Source organism: Haemorhous mexicanus, chromosome Z, assembly GCF_027477595.1.
Source record: "Haemorhous mexicanus isolate bHaeMex1 chromosome Z, bHaeMex1.pri, whole genome shotgun sequence".
In the NCBI taxonomy this organism is placed as follows: Eukaryota; Metazoa; Chordata; class Aves; order Passeriformes; family Fringillidae; genus Haemorhous; species Haemorhous mexicanus.
The window spans coordinates 56476213-56493708 of NC_082381.1; the positions used below are offsets into that span (position 1 = coordinate 56476213).

The 17496-nt window shown below is 36.6% G+C and overlaps 1 protein-coding gene across 1 annotated transcript in view; it reads right to left on the reverse strand.

Moving 5' to 3' along the window:
- The window catches only part of CNTLN (centlein), a 170497-nt gene that overhangs the window by 124645 nt on the left and 28356 nt on the right, over positions 1–17496 (reverse strand). The window contains 3 exon segments of the mRNA XM_059836999.1: positions 7540–7656; positions 13985–14194; positions 14777–14911. Coding sequence (XP_059692982.1) covers positions 7540–7656; positions 13985–14194; positions 14777–14911 — 462 coding nt within the window.

Here is a 17496-nt window from a genome sequence, read left to right on the forward strand (position 1 = left end):
CACAGCACAGTCAGAACACATTAATACATTTGTTTATGTTAAATTCAAGGCTTTTAAGGTGTAAGAAAATTCAGTCAAAGTTCCATTACAATACATTCCAGAAATCAAACTTTATTTATTCATACTTGTACTTTACCTTGCTTTTGTCTTTAGTGAATGAGGCACTATTTTTACATTGTAAATGAATGGGGGAGACCTCTTTTATTTCACTTTTACAGACCAATATTGAAATTATGCTAACCTTTACCAAGCATTATTCAGTACCAATGTGCAATACAAACAAATACACATAAATAAGCATTTTGACAACAGATAGGCCAAATCAACAAGGGGAGTTTTAAACTAGGAATGGCTGGGATCAAAGATGTCAATGAATTGGCAAGTGAGGGAGCTGTGGCCTGGACTGGCAGGCAAAAGCAGACAGGTAGACAGAGACAGAAAAGACCTTGTGATGAGCAGCAGAATGTTCAGGGAGGATGTTCACTTTACGCACATAAATAACAGAGTGCTGACAGTATAAGGGAGGTTCATAAGAGTCCTCCTGGTGAGAGGAGAAACGGGTGATAATGTCTTCACAAACAACTCATTCTGAAAGAACCAATGAAGTTCTGGAGAAATGAGTGTGGGGGTCTTGGTGAATATCAAGTCACTCAAGTTTGCTGCCAAATCAAGTGCATGCTGAACTTCAGGGAAAAATGTGCAGGCTTACTAGACTCATGATTATTAACTTCTCCAGCCAGGGTGGGCTTAAAGCTAATTTTCACAGCCATGCAATGCATGATGGGGTGAGTGGGATACAGCTTACAGGGGGAACACAGTAGGTGATTCAGGAAGGCTGTATCTTCCTAGAACCTCAGCCAATGGGGAAAGGAGGAGTGGGGCAGCATGCAGTCAGGAGTTTATGATAAAGGAGGCTTTGTCTTCCAAAAACCCAAGACTCCTCTGTCTCCTCTGTAGAAACTGGCCTTTTACAGTGTGATTTTCCACACACCGGGAAATTAGCTCAACTGGGTGCCTATCTATAGCTGCTGTTCAAACAGACACAGCACATCTTGATGGAAACCAACAGGAGTAATGAGAGATCTGTCTGCAGCTGCTGGACTCAGTGGGATCACAGAGACAAGGTGGGACAACTTACATGACTGAAGCACTGCCATGCATGGATACAGGTAGTTTAGGAAAGTCTATGTTCAAAAAGAAGGTTCTGGGAAACTAGAGCAGTCAATTTAGTCCCTGGGAAGGTGATGGACCACGTAGTGGAGAAGATGATCACTGGGAGTCATAAGGGGAAATAATATTTACAGATTCATAGAATATTCTGAGTTGGAAAGGGACCACAATGATCATCAAGTACAATTCTTAAGTAAATGGCTCATATAGGGACTGAACCCACAACCCTGATGATTTGAGCACCATGCTCTAACCAGTTGGCCTGGCAGCCTTCTCGGAGGAAATTCCTATCTTATTGGGTAAGAAGTGAGCACACCAGATGTTCTTCTTTTTGATTGCAGTAAGACTATTGACATAGTGTCCCACAAAATGTGATAGACAGACTGATGAGGTATAGGCTAGATAAGTGGACAGTAAAGTTCCCTTGAACTGGTACACTATTGGGTTTGAAGAGTTGTAATCAATGACTGCAAAATTCAGCTCAAGGCCAAGTACTAAAGGAGTAGCCTAGGGTCTAAAATTAGGGCCACCACTTTTCAACATCTTTATTAATGACCCAGACAATGAGACAGAATGCACCACTGCAACCTTGCTGATGACACAAAAAAAGGGGGATTGCACAACAGATGTTTGGCTGCCTTTGAGAGGGACCTTTACAGACCAGAAAAAAAGGCTAGACAGGAGCCTCATGAAGTTCAACAGAGACAAGTGCAAATTACTGCCCCTCGGGGTAAAAATCCTGAGTAAAAGCACAATCTGGGCACAGACAAGCTGGAAAGCACCTTATCAGAAAATGCCCTGGAGATCCTGGTGGACACCTGAATGGCCATCAGATAACAATGTGGCCTTGTGCCAAATGCCAATGACATCTTGAGCTTTAAAGAGGATATCACTGCCAGCAGGGCAAGGAAGGAGATACTTCCCCCCCTAGTAAGAAGTTTTAAGGCACATCTTGGTGCTATGTCTGGGCTGCCCAGTACAAGAGAAACATGGACATGGCTGGAGAGAGCCAATGAAGGGCGACAAAGATGATTTAAGTATTGCAGCATCTGCTGCATAGAGAGCAGCATAGAATACATATAGAGAGGCTAGGAAAGCCTTCTCTGCTCAGCCTGGAGAAGGGAAAGTTCAGTGACAACTGAACTATCAACACCTATAAATACCTGATGGCAATCTAGAAAGAAGAAGCACATGGACTCTTGTAAGTGGCACTCAGTGACAGGAAAAGAGGCAATAAGCACCAATAAAAAGCAGATAAAATTCCAGCTTAACATAGTAAAAATATTTTTATCCATTGAGAATGGCCAAACATTGGAAGAGCCCGCTCAGAGAGGTTGCAGAGTCTCCATTCTTGGACAAACTCAGATTGGACACTGTACTGGGCAGCCTGCTGTAGCTGATACTGCTGGAGCAGAGGGCTGGATCTGCTGGAGGAGCATACTACACCGCCCCAGAGGTGTCTGCCAGTTTCAGCCACCAAGTGATCTCTGTGATTCTGTTACTAATTTGCTTGTCCTGTGCTCAGAGTATTTAAAAATCAACCTCAAAATATTTATTAACATGCTTACTCTAAGCAGCAAACAAGAAACACTCTACAAGACAGACACCTTATCCTGTCACTGCAGCAGGATAAGGATGCCAAGTTCTCAGAAAAATTTCTGTTTTGGGTGAGCATTTAACAGAATAAATAACTAAAAATTACTAATTGAATGTAACAAGTACATACACAGAGATACACAGATACAATACATACACAGAGATATATAAAAATAAATACATCTACATATAAAAGGCATAAATTATATGTAAACATGTATATACATTTACAAATACAAGCACATGGTGATAAAATGTTTCAACATACCTTACACTTTAAGGAAATGCAATTTTAAGAAAAAAGTAGCCATGAGCAACAGTACTTGAAGAAACAACATTGTCAGCTAGGACCCAAACTGCAAAATTTAAGTCTATTTTTTTCCATCACACCAAACTTCCCATAAACTAACACACTATGATACACTGAGAGCTTTTAACCTTTTTAAGGGCAAAGTCAGCAGGTAGTACTGAGAAATAAAAAAACACCTCTCTGTCTCTAACCTCATATCTTAAGATGAATAAAATGGGAAATGAAGACATTTACAGAAAGTGACCCGCACACTTCAAGCAACAAGTATGGGTGTGCTATGAAAAACACATAGAACTTTCTCACATCAAAATAGAAGAGCGTTACTAAATTATTTCAGTCCCTGAAGTAAGATTGTTGGTACAGTAACCTTAGTAGACTTTGCTTTCAGGTTGTTGCTACACGAAGACGCCACAAAATAGACAGCAGCAAGACTCAAACATTTGACACCACCTTATCCAACCAGTAACAATATTTAAGTCACTACTGTTGCTTAGAGCAGAGACAGCTTTGGGGCTCATAAACATTTCCTTCTCTCCCTGAAACATAAGATTAAATAAAGCCTTTCCATCCTTGCAGGAGCAAGGGACCTTATATGCCTGATCAAGGTTTTAGAGTAACCTGTGGCTTTCCAGAGATGTAAATGAAATGAATAGCTATTGTCATTCCACAAGCTGTTGAATGTGCTGTGCTACAAACAGAATTAAAAAAATACACATCACTTCAGGTGATGTTTAGCTTTGTTTCACCAGCACAATTCTGGTGAATATACTGGGACTTTGAGCATCTCAGCTGTCCCTGTTACCAAGGGAATACAAGATCATTTGGGGTAATTCAAGAAATCTCTAGATCCCACTACCTGTAGTTTAAAAATACAACACAGTGACAGGTCCTACAAATTAGGACTTCTCATGTAAATGGCATAAATATTGCAAAATGGTTTGCAGCACACAGCAAATAACCTGAAAAATCCAAGAGTAGCAAAACAAGACCTGAGTAAAAATCTGATGGCCTCATAATTTACAGCACCACAAGTTAATAGTAACTGCATTGGAAGGGGTGGTGGGCAGGGTGGGGGCACACATGGTGGGGGAGTAAAAATTGAAACATTATTACAGAAAAAAACAGGTATAAAATCACCAGGGATAGATTTGGACTAGATAAGAATCAAAGGAATGAAGTCATGGCCCACATTTCCACTAAAAACACTGGGGCAAGAAATTAAAATTAATTTTAGAACAGATTTTACCATATTTGCAAACAGTTTAATATTTCCTGTATACTTGTGACAACAAGACTCAAGCCTCAGTGAGTCAATCAAACCTCTCCAGTTTGATGTTCAGAGCTCCACCAGAGCTGTGTCAGACCACAAAGTTCTAGACCCTGGTATTTAGCACAATTTTAAAGCAAAAATCACCAAGCTCGATAACATGAAAATTGAAAGGTTACCATGGACTCTAAAGAGATACAGAAAATCTGTACTAAATTAAACCATCAAAAATATAACAAGAAAATGCATGTCACAGGTAATTCAGAAGTTTGAAATGAAACCCAGTAAGGCGAAGAGTGCTTTGCAAAAATTAAGTCAAAAAAGAAAGGTAATGGCTTCTTGAAGACATTCACTATATAGGATGTATCCTGTAAATACTGTTTGGTCATTGGTCCTAGGAAATTTAACTTCCACACCTCAAAAGTATGTAGCAGACTTTTACTGGCATATGGCAGTATTTTCAAAACAACCTTGTTTTTCTGAAGAACCAGAGTTGCACTAGAGTATTTCTTCAAAGTTTGATCTCTGCTAATTTCCTGAAGAAAACAATTCTCTTGATGCCTACACACACATCTACTGTTAAACTAAAAAAAACCTCTTGCCAACACACTCACAGATACACAGAACATGGAAGTGGTGAATGCACAAGAAACAGAGCACTAGTCCAGTATGTACATATTCCCTTGGAGACCAACTGATGCAATTAAACTTAGCACATAATGTAAAAATTTCAGATAGTATTACCAAGGCATCAGCAGAAGGCGTATTTTTCTGAATCTGCCTATGCTATATCTAAAAGAAGACACCAAATGAATGAGGCCAGTTGCCTTTCTTTCTTTCTTTCTTCTTCTAGAGCTTGTTTCTAATAATTTCAATTCTGTTCGTGCTCTGTTTTCACATAATGAGAGGGTGGGAAGGTAGGAAGGCAGCAAACCGTGAGACAGAGCATTGGGGAGAGCAGACACATTTGAAAGCCAGATTGTCTTTTTCAGCTCTGAAGTTTGAAATTGATGATGGGAAACTGAAGATACTAAGGAGGATGGGGTATTTTTCATACTATTTGTCCAAGAATTTTTTGATACCATCAAATGACAACCAAGCATTCAATGTGATACTTTCATAAGACTAAATTTTAAATGGATTAAAAAAAACCCAACAACATTACCATAAATATGAAAAATTAAATGCTTTAATCATTAAGGCAACACAGTTGCAAGACTCTGGCCTAGGAAAATGAGAAGATGGAAAGACTTCCTTTTCTCCTCAGATTTTTTCCTTTAACTAAGGAGTTGTTACTTTAATTTAAATAAGAGTTTGCCTTCTTTTTACAAAGACCTGTTTAATTTTGATGCCATTTTTAATTGAGAAATAACAGAAAAGCAATTTTCTCTACATACTGACATCTCGGAAGATAAGGAGAAATTTCAGTATTCTAGACCATAAAAGTACAGAATATTTGCAATTCTTAGTATGTATTGCTAACTACTGAAACTGCGAATTTTACATAATTTGAGCTTAAGCCTTCGTTCTTTATAACAGAAATGTCAACAAGAAATTTGTAGTTGAAGTTCATTAAGGAAGATTAGCAAACAACTAAATATAATGATACTGATCAAACATATACATACAGACATGTGAAGCATAACTCACATACTAGTGATATTCAAAAATGCTATTACTTATTGCAATACCACTAAGTACCTAGTAAGGAAAACACTGGAATACACAAAACCCCCCATATGACTGATTTACCAAATAGTTTCCCATAAATCTAGAGGATTGGTTATATGGAAAAACATAGAAGACTTCACTGTAAAATAAGTGTAGTCTTCATCTCTTTATTAGCTCATTTTCAGATCTTATGTTCAAAAATGTCTTTATTTTACTTCCATATTTTAATGAGGTGTTTGTGCCAAATTCTAACAGATTGTTTTGCAAAGAATATCAAAGAATTCATTTTGAGAAATTCAAAGTTCAAAGACTTGGCCAACTTAGATTGCAATATCCGAAGCTGAAACTAGCGAGCAGTAACTTTGCAAACTTGATTATCTGGCTCTAAAATGCCTTCTTTGCTATCCCCAGTCCTAACACATATATATTTTTCTGAGAATAATGTCAGGAGATAAATTCTGTTAGGCCATTGCTGAATTTCACAAATTCCATTGACTGCCTCTTTCAATACAATCTCCCAATAAGCTTATGCATGTTTATTGACTTTTTAAAACCCAAATGGTATTATTCCTTTTAAACATGAAAATCATTTTTCTTGTAAAGACATCATCTTTCTTGTAGAGATTTCAACACGAAAAGATTTTAAGATGACGATTTAGTTCAGACGCATCAAAAATATCTCTTGGCTTTTGGCTTTTAAAAAAAAAGTCTTAGATACTGACTCCCTACAGAAAGATTATTTGTGCTTGGAAAGTAAAGAGGAATATCCATACCAATGATTTCTACTTCTCAACTGCAGCTCTTCAGGCAAAACCACCATTTAAAGGAATATTTAAGGGAATATTATTAATCTAACAGAGGAATGAAACAATGTGTATGCCTCTGAAATTAAGAAAACATGGATAATTTCCTGACAATTGACTTAGAGTTACCAATTATCTTCTGACATTACCTTAATTCTGAGGAATTCAGCAGTCTTTTCAATTCATATAATTCATTCTGTCCTTTAGTTCTTTTCCAAGACACAAATAATGCAGCACTAATCTTACAGATTCAGTGTAAAGAAATAGTGTGTGAGACCTAAGATAAAGCCTAAATCACTGCACTTTAATCCTTTAGCACAGGCCTACGTAGACTTCTGCTGACTTGTCAGATTTGAATCTAATTAAAAAGTTACACTTAGGCTTAAAGCTTTTTTAAGTTTAGGGTGTTTAGTCTCTCTAATAATATTGTTACTTTATTACTTTTTACTGTGTTGAGACTGGTAGTTCTCTGACACAAATGCAAATTGTAGAAGTATAATTTCTTATGTCTATCACTACTCAAAACCAGCTAAGACAAACAAGAGTGAAAATGTATCAGGAAGAGTCTACATAAACTGGCAGACTTCCAAAAGCCTTACATCTCGTGAAAAGAATGGCAAAACACACTGTTACACAAAAGTATCTTCAATGGATGATACTGCTTTCTAACTGGAACAACAGCCTTTTTCAGAGGATTCAGACTTAAAGTTATTATGAAATACTTACTTAGCTCCGACCACATCACAATCCTTTTGGAAAAGTTCTTCCTGTTTCACATCTACCTGAGATGACAAGTTACTGCATGTATGGTGCAAACTTTTAATTTTCTCTTGTCTCTGCTAAATCAGTTTCCAAATTCTGCAAAGAAAGCAATTGAAATGAATTAAGAAGAAATAATTAAAATCTGCTATGCAAGTTATCTATGTATATAGGTATATGGATGTGCCCATGCATACATGCATACATTTATTGCAGTCTAAGCATATACATATAGGTAGGTATATGTTCATGTATGAAAAATGTGAAACACCAGGAAAAAAAGTGTGTTTCAAATTTAAGGTGGCCACCTTTTCTTTACTCTGAGAAGTTTTCCTTAACCCAGTTGCTGGATGTAGAAGGAGGGACCTGAATCAAACCTCTGCAAATCAAACCTTCCCTATTTAACTACTAAATTGATTAAACCTTGTTTTCTTGTAGAAGTTCCTGAAAAAAGGAGCTATGTATTCATTGTTTCAACCTCTCACAAAAATTCACAGTATCACTTATATGAACTAAGAATCACAGATACAGATTCATTTTTGAGACTGCTTGTTAAATCTGTTCTTATTTTGCACTGCTAATTCAGTGCAAGGAATAGTTTCTTCAGGAGAAGAAAGTGCATACCAGACAATTTCTGAAAGTGCTCACTGAAAACAATGCAAACAAGCAAGGGTCTGCCTTTTACCATGAGCTCTACTGAAGAAGTTAGTCAGCAAACGGTAAAGGTGTATTTAGGAAACATAGCAGCAAGGCAGCTTACTCAAACAAGACTTCAATGTCTACGTAAACCTTGCTGGAGTTCCCTAAGAAGAGCACATCAGTCCTTACCAAGCTTTGTATGACTATTCTCCCCCGAGTGTTTTGAGGCAAAAATGGAAATACAAATATTACAGCAATATCAAGAACAGAATTTCAGATGGTGGCAACAGCCTTAGACCTGCTTTGGTATTATGCTGCTCACAGATGCAATCACTCATTCTCAGAAAGGCAAATATTCCATGATTCATTAATAATTTAAAATAAAAGCCTCCTCTTAGAATATTATCCCTAATCTACTGCCAAGAGTATATTAGTTTTCCATTTACATACAGACTTAAAGAAATAAGAAAATGCACATTTTTCCCTTTCACCCTTTCAGCAATGATGCTTCAAATACTGAGGTTATCAAAATATTTCTATAACCGAAAAGTGAATAATTATATTTTAAATAAATTAAAATCCTTAAAATTGCATAAAAATGTCTTATAGATATTTAGATGTATCAGAAGTTTGCTACAATCAAATTCCTTGAAATTGTATGAAAACTACCATGTCCTGTCAATAACAGTAACATTGATGTAAAGAAATAGAAAAATTCACAAGTGAATGAGGTAGGAAATTAATTCGTTTCTTGACAAATATCATGCTACACACCTGGTGTACTCAACAAATAAGTCAACATTCAATGCCAAAGGCTAGGTAGAAAATCTTTTTTCCTCGAATAATGAAAAAATTCAAAATGGTAAGAGACAGTTCACTATCAACACATAATTTTTTTTTATTGTAATAAGGTATTTATTACTTGCAGACAAGTAACTGTAGGGTTTCTCCTCAGTATTTTTTTCCTCTGCAGCTAAAGTATTGAATATGTGAACAAAAATTGTAATAGTTCATATAGTCTGTGATAAATTTTATTTGTCTATTTTCATAACACACTATAGAGTTGCAAGTTTTCCATGGAAGAGATTAAAAAAATCTAACATCACCAATGCTATAAGTTCCCATCATCCATTGCAGATACAATACAAAGAGTATGTAACACATTATTTTGTCATAAATAAAACTTCAGAAGTTATCTAATGGCAGATTTTAAAATTAGGAAAAAAGTATCCTTCCGTACTTCATTTGTGAAATGTTTAACTTTGGCTTTTGGTTTCAAGTAAGAAATTAATCAGCTCAACCTTTTGAACATATTTTGAAAGCTCAAGCTTTTTGGAAGCATTACTGAAAAAGCAGAACATAAAAAAAGGGAAAGAAAAAACTTGTTATACAAATACCTTAGCTACTGAAATACTATATATTTATGTACAAAAGTTCAGCTGAATACTGAAATCTAAAATAGAATCATTGAATGGTTTGAGTTAGGAAGGATCTGAAAGGTCCTTCCAACCTCCCTGCCATGGGCAGGGAGCTCTCCCTACTGGGTCAGGTTGCTCAAGACCTTATCCAATCTGGACTTGAACACTGCCAGGATCTGCCCACTCCCTGGGCACCCAGTTCCAGTGTCTCCTCATCCTCAACAAGAATTTCTTCCTCATCTCTAACCTAAATTTCTCCTCTTTCAATTTGCAACCACTCCTCCTTGTCTTACCACCACAGTTCATGACAGAGTCCCACTCTGTTTTCCCTGTAGGCCATGGTCAGATCCTGGAGGGTTGCTATGAGGTCTCCATACAACTTTCTCTTCCTTGGGCTGGACAGCCACAACTTGCAAAGACAGATTGCTGTCTTTGTAAGGAAGGTGGTCCAGTCCCCTCACGACCCTCCTCCAGACTTAGTCCAGGAATACCATGTCCTTCTCATGTTGGGAACACCAGAAATATACAAGGTGCTCCTGGAGGGGTCTCACAAGGGCACAGTAGAGGGGGAAAATCACCTCCTTTAACCTGCTGACACATCTCTTTCAGTGTAGCCCATCAAATGGATTCCTGGGCTGCAATCACACATTGCAGGCTCATGTTGAGTTTTTCATCAACATCATATTTTTGACCATGAAAAGACCTCTAATATTTTACACTCAGTTTCTGAGTATCTGCAATTTTAAGATCATATGGAATTTATCACATTCCCTTTTTGTTGATACAGTAGCCAAAAATGTTCATTGCGTAAACATGATTATGTAAATTTGTGAAAATTTACCTAGCACAAATACTCGTAATCTGGGTTTTTAAATTACAGTTCATTTCAATGGAGTGTTTAAGATTCAAGCTTTTAAAGCTTACTAAAAAAAAGCTACTTGAAACATTTAGTCAAAACATTGAATAATTCAGTTATACAAGAGAGAAAATGCATATTTATAAAAGACACAATGCAAGACAGCAAAAAAAGGTGAATTTAAAAGAATTTCAAACATGAAAAGTGTAAGAAAACCAAGGCATAAGGAGTTATGCCCATTATGGAGTCACTATGAATTAACACCACAGTTTTGTTATTTGCAGCTTCAAACCCTTTGAAAGTCACTTTCAAAGACAGCAGCTTTGTTTTCATGTTTTTTCCTATCATATATTATGACAGAAGTGAGAGTAATTTTTCAAGGTCCCATCTCAATAAAACTCTCATTTTTCAGTGGAACTAAAATCCCAGGCTCCTCTTGAGAGAGATGGCTGTTTCTTTGAAAGTTCCAACCTTTAGACTTCAGAAACTTCAAAAGTACTATGCTAACTAGGAATTAACAAAAACAACCAACCCACCAGTAAGCAATTCCATTATCTTTTACTTCACCTCCACTTAAAATCTGCCAGCCTGATATTTTTTCATCTACATTCAAAGCCTTTTGTGACTTGAGTTTGGGGGAAAATATATTCATCTTGATACCAAACAATAATTTAAGTAACCTCCACCTAAAGAACAACCAAGTAACTCAAATAACTAACTAACTGATTCTTAGATAGGGAGACAGCTGGCTGATTGAAGACTTTTTCATTTGTTCACTTTCAGGACATATAGAAAGCTGATATATAAGCTCTGGGAATCACAAAAGAAGTACAAAAAGTTCTCAAGAACTACTTCAGGCAGAAAGCAAAGACTTAAGTCAACTTTCTGTACACTGTACCTTATCTATATGAAGATAGATACAGAAAAGAAAAACAATAAAACACCATTGTCAGCCTTTTAGCCACCTTATCAGGTATCCTCTTGTTAACTGGTCTCACACTGATTTCAGCTAATATGACAAAACTTTAAAGAAATGTTCTTTAAGAGGACAAACTAACCACAGAAGCTGTTCCTTTCTCTCAGTTTGAAGAAGTTGAATTTTATACCTGGTTATCATAGGTTACAGTAACAAGCAGTCTTCAAAAGTAAGAAGTGGCACTTTTCTTCAATAGAAATGGTTTAAAGACAGAAAAAAAAAAAAAAAAAGGCTAACACTTCAGCCTTTTCATAGGTGACCACTTTTCCTCAGAAGCAATCTGTGACTTAGATCTCACATTTCTACCATCTAATTCACATTTTAAAGGCAATGTTGGGCTAGCTCATTTTGATTAGGATTCTTCTTTATTCCTTCAGACAGAGGAGACTAACATGGATAACATCTGTATACAACACACCTTTAACACTGTTAAATGCCATGTCTATTACTTTAAAACGTATACAAAAAGATGCTGATTTAACTCCCAAATTAAAGGGTGAGAGGCAGACAACACTCTCAGCACCCCTGAATGCAGCTAATTTCAGGCAGTCCCAATGGATGTGTATCGATCAAGTTCTCTCAGGTATCTTCCAACACATCCATTCCCAGTACTTCACACTGAAGTCTGTCTCCAGGCACAAACTTTTGGGGACACCTTGGAGAAGACTGAAGCAAAGACAATATTAAGTACCTCGGCTGTATCTATTAACTTTTGTAAATAATTCATCATTGCATTTCAGCAGCAGGTCCCCATTTTCCTTGTTCAGCTTTTCACTGATAAAGCAGTTCCAAGAAATTCTGGTTGTATCAGTCATTATTCGCAACTTTCAACTGCACATAGGATACCACTACCCTTCAGTGTCCAGGCAATGTTTCTGAACTCTCCCTCTACAGCTTTCACTGTTTCCACTTCCTAAATATTGTTTTCCATCTGCAGCCTACACCAGAATCTAGTGGTGAGATCTGTTTAGCCAAGTTGATCACATGAGACATCAACTTTTTTTCCAAAGTGGACTATACTTGCGCTTGGAGAAAGCTGTCTTTAAAGACATTATAGTTTTTCCTGAGCTCTTTACCCTTCAAAACTGCTTCTCACAGGATTCCACCTACAAGTTCCCTGAACATCTGAAGCCTCTGCTTCTTAACTCCACGGCTGTACAGAGCTACTTCACTGTCTCAAGGTCTTGGCCTTGACAACTTCATGGTCATTACAGCCAAGACTACAGATGATTATTATCTTCTTAACAAGTTCCTCCTAGTTTGTAAACAGCAAATCCAACTCTGTGACATCCCTGGCTATCTCGGGCAACACCTATCCCCAGAAGTACTCTCTTTCACACTCTAGACACCAACTCAACCTGCTTGTAACCCTCCTTTGAAATACCAGCACTACTAATTCCCATCCCTACAATTGCCCAGCTCTTTCAGTCATCAGCCAGGAAGACAGACACACAGGAGTTATTCTGACTGTGATCATTGAAGGATGGGTAACAGACTTTCAACAACTTGTCCAATATTACAAACACTACATATGACAACTTAAAAATTATCAGCTTGGCACTCACTAGATTTTTTTCTCCCAAGAATCAACAAATCATTTCTTGTCCTAGGAACTCTATAATCCTTTCATCATAACCAGTCTGAAGAAGTCAATTTGCAAGAACTTTACTTCCCATGTTAAGAAATCTGAATTAAGCTCTTTCAAAAGAGTTTCCATCACCACAACAATCCAAAAATTGCTAGTGCAGGAAAAAAAGGGCATTTCTGGGTGAGGTGTTAATTACATAGTTATTGCAATGAATGTACTCTGATAATGCAAAAGAACACAGCAATGTAAGTGTACATTCATCATGCAAACAACAAGAATCCACGACCTAGGTGTGTATATAAGCAGCAGTTGAACTAAGATTTGCCATGTTTGTGGTTTATTTCTTGGAGGAATTTAAAAAACACTAGCCAATTTCCACCAGGAAACAAGAAATGATTTAAATAAAAAAGACTGTACCATGTAATCAGTTCTTTTCTTTTTTGCTTTACCATAAACAAAATATGAAAATAATTTTTTAATATAGTATAAGCAATAATAAGACCCCTCACAGAATAGAGACCTTTGAAGGTTAGGGCACAATTTATTTGGAATTACATGTTCTTTCAAAACGACAAAGATTAAGTCTACTGCAACAAGATTATAGGTAAGTAAATTACAAATCAAGAAAAAAACTGTGGTAATACTTTTAAGCTTTTATTTTTTTCACACACACACAAACACACACACATATATATACACACACATATATATAATCTCAAAGTACAGCATCTTTTATTTTTTAATGATTACATTTTAAGATGACTATTTGAAGTCAGATTCCTGCTTTGCAGCATCAATTTTTAAAAAGCTGTGGGTCTTAAGTGATAGAATGTAAATGAATGCAAGTCCCCATTGGTAGATTTGAATATATAACTTGCTATTTAAAGAAAATAACTTGTACTGAAATATCTGGAGAAGTTAATTCTCAAAAAAACATCCAGGAGTCCATTCCACTTCGTACCTTTATTCTGGTATCATTGCCAGATTTTTCTTTTTTCCACTGTGACTCCTGCTTCCTCAGCTTCTCCAGGTCACTTAGCAGGTCAGCACAGCATATATTTAATCCCTTATTTTCCTCCTCCAGGTTTTTTATAACCAGTCTGTTTTGCTCTTCCTTTTTCTGTGCACACTCCTCAGTGTCCTGTAGAACAGTACCACAAGGGCCGATAAACAAAAAAGTGAGAACTAATCAGAAAATATAAACTGTGCAGTTTTACCCTCACAGCAGCTTCTATATTTGATGGCCAAGGTCACCTGTGCACTTTTATTGGCCTCCTTCATGCAGGTGGAAGGGTCATATTTTTTAGCTGGATGACAGCTTTGATGAGTACACATTTGCAAAGAGCCCATTAATTGATCAAGCTGCCTTTGATGCTGTCCCCAGCTATTTTTGAGACCCACACAGACATATCCTCCCAGACCTCAGCTTTATCAATTAATAATGCCAGTCCCATCAGAATCTAATTACAAGAAGCCACATCTTCACACTTCTACTTTCTTTGCTCCATTTCCATCATTAACTATTTATCTGAAAGTTATAAAGCTTGGATTCTTGGCTTTAAAGCATCTTTCTCAGTTAGTATGTGAGAAAACAGTAAGGTATAGCAAGGCCTAAGGCAATTTTTTCTCCAAGCTTGTCACTTTCTGTGCCACAAAGGCTGACACTGCTTAAAGAACTACTTCAAAGCTACAGTCTTATGAAACTATGTACAAGTCAATATACCTTAACTTCTTGGCTTTTATCTTTAAATTTCCGGTTCAAGTTCCCGAATTCATTCTTCAAACGGACATTTTCCTCATTCACAGCACTTTTTCTCTGCATTAAGCTGTTTAGCTCCTGCTGCTGTCCTGTGAGTCTCTATTTAAAAGAAAACAAACCAAACCCTTTTGTTCATAGACAAAAAGCATGTCCTGTGTTTTAGGCCTATGAAATGTAACTATCTGACATAGGCAGTTTTACAGCATTATTTTATTTAATTCCATTAGTACTTTAATCATACTCAAAGCTGAATGACTATAAGACACAGTAATGAAAATGAGCAACCAAATACCCTGCTGCTACTGAAGAAGCCTATAAATGCAGAACCAAACGGAAATTATTCAGTGAAGCTTATGCAAAAACAGTCATTTACAGAAGTTGTACCTGTGTTTATGGATTAAGAATGCATTAGAATACTGTTTAACTTGCACTTATAGCACACTAAAAAACAAGCCAGAGCTGAATTCAAAATTCTGCAGAATTTCCAGAATTTGTAACAGTAAACAGAAATTACTATTGAGTGAGGCTACCAAAATGATTATGATACAAAATACTTTTAAGGAGAATTAAGTCTGGCTGAATTTGCAGCTCAAGGAAAATAACACAACATTGCTCATCACATACTATGGGTTAGTTCACCCATATACAGAAAAATCTCACTGCCATAAAGCAAGAACTTCAAATTTCCGCGATAATTTCATTTGATTCTCATGACACTTGTATTAAACACCCTCACTCTTCAATGCCTATTAGAACTCTGTGTTTTTCTCCAGGAGTCTGCTTTAATTCTACATTCTGTTTTGTCCCATCTCTTTCTAAATCAAAAGGGCTTTAATCTGTAATATTTTCCTAGCAGCGGCACCATAACTGTGGTACGAAACTAATAAAACTTTCATGTCGATACTGAAGTGTAACTGCTTTGCTTTTAATTCACTAGCTAAAATGAAGTGTGTACAGAAACATAAAAAATCATCAACACGACAATAATCCTCTAGATTATTCTACAATACATCTGGTGATGAATGTGAGAGTTTTCAGTGTCTAAAGCTTACATCTGCTTCCTAAGTATGTCAGACATAAAAAAGGAATGAAAATATGCTGATCAAAAACACACAAAACAGTATATTTGAAGTCACATTTTACCATTCAAAAGACAAAACATTTGTTCTTTGGGTATATTATTACACTTAGAGTAATAAACTGTTGCTGGCAGAAATGATTTAGCTGAATCTTTAAAAAGGTATGTATCCACATTACTATGGAAAGCATCAGTAATTTTGTTTGTTACCCTCCCAATCCCCAGGCCCTCATGGAATTGGAGTAAGCAGCTCCTTAGAGTCTTACTTCTAGCTCATTACTACTTACTTAACATTTATCAAAACAAAAGTCTGTACTTGGAGACACCCTTTTCATCATTAAAAAACTCACCTATCTGAAAGAGGCTCTTGGCTCTGAGCTAAAAATTCACACACACATTTTTTACAAAAGCTCCAGCTCTTTAACACATCTAATTTCTGAGTACACAGGTACATCGTACTAATACTTAGTTTCCTTATACACTGGGCAGAAACTGGGAAGCATATTTGTGAAGTGAAATCAGAGATATTTGGGTTCTGCCTTAAATGGGATGTTTTCCAGTAATTTGGAGAATGAATGGAGACAGGATGGTACAAAAGTGCAACTAGCTATTTCAAATGTTTGTTCTGTATTACTCAAATTAAGTTTCCAACTGAAATAAACTACTTACTGTGAATACTCAGAGTAGTCAGACAGGTTATCCTGAATTAGACTTGCACACTAATTACTTATCTCCACAACTGAACAGCAACTTAACACTTGAAACCAATCAAAAAGCAAATTTACCACATTAGTCATTAAGCAGCAAACTCACCTAGTAGTCTACAAAGTCATCTACTGCAGCATTAGTGAAACATTATCTAGGTGTGTTACACTTGCATGGAAAAAAAATCCTGTTATGTTTCAAAGCATTTTTCTGGGTTACCACTTTGCATGCTGTTATCTTTTCCTCTAAATGAACTGAACTTTTACTCTCCTATCTGATCATTTCACATGCTTATAAGAAGGGAAGATAAAGAAGTATCACTCAGGAGCCATGACTGGGTAGAAATAAGAGTCATATAAAGGAATTTCTGAGACATAGACAATAAACTATCATCTGCCCCTTCCTATGCAGCTCTTTTCATACTTTGCTTCCTCAACCTATATATTACGTCATCTAACAGGAGAGTAAAGATTGACTTCTCACTGCAGAGAACACAAGCAGTATTCCTAAGATTACCCTATTCTAGTAGGCAAGTGAAACAGTAGGGGAAAAAACCACAGCTGATCAACACACAGGACAACCTCCTACATGAGGTTATTTTGACATATTTCACTAGGTAAAACACCCATCAGGATTTAATCTATTCCCATAGTATCTACTGATTTCTGTCTAGATACTATAAAGACAGTCTGACACTACACAAGAACAGTCTCAGCTTACACTTTGAGTTGACTCAGTCATACTTGTTTGAATACAAAAGGGCAAAAGCAATGCTTGACAGCTTGGTGGTCAAGAACCATAAAAAACCATCAAGTAACTAAGGTATCTAAAGCACACTTTGACAAACTTTCAAGAAAGAAAATAATTCTAAAGTGAATTTGCTCCAATAAAAAACAAAAGA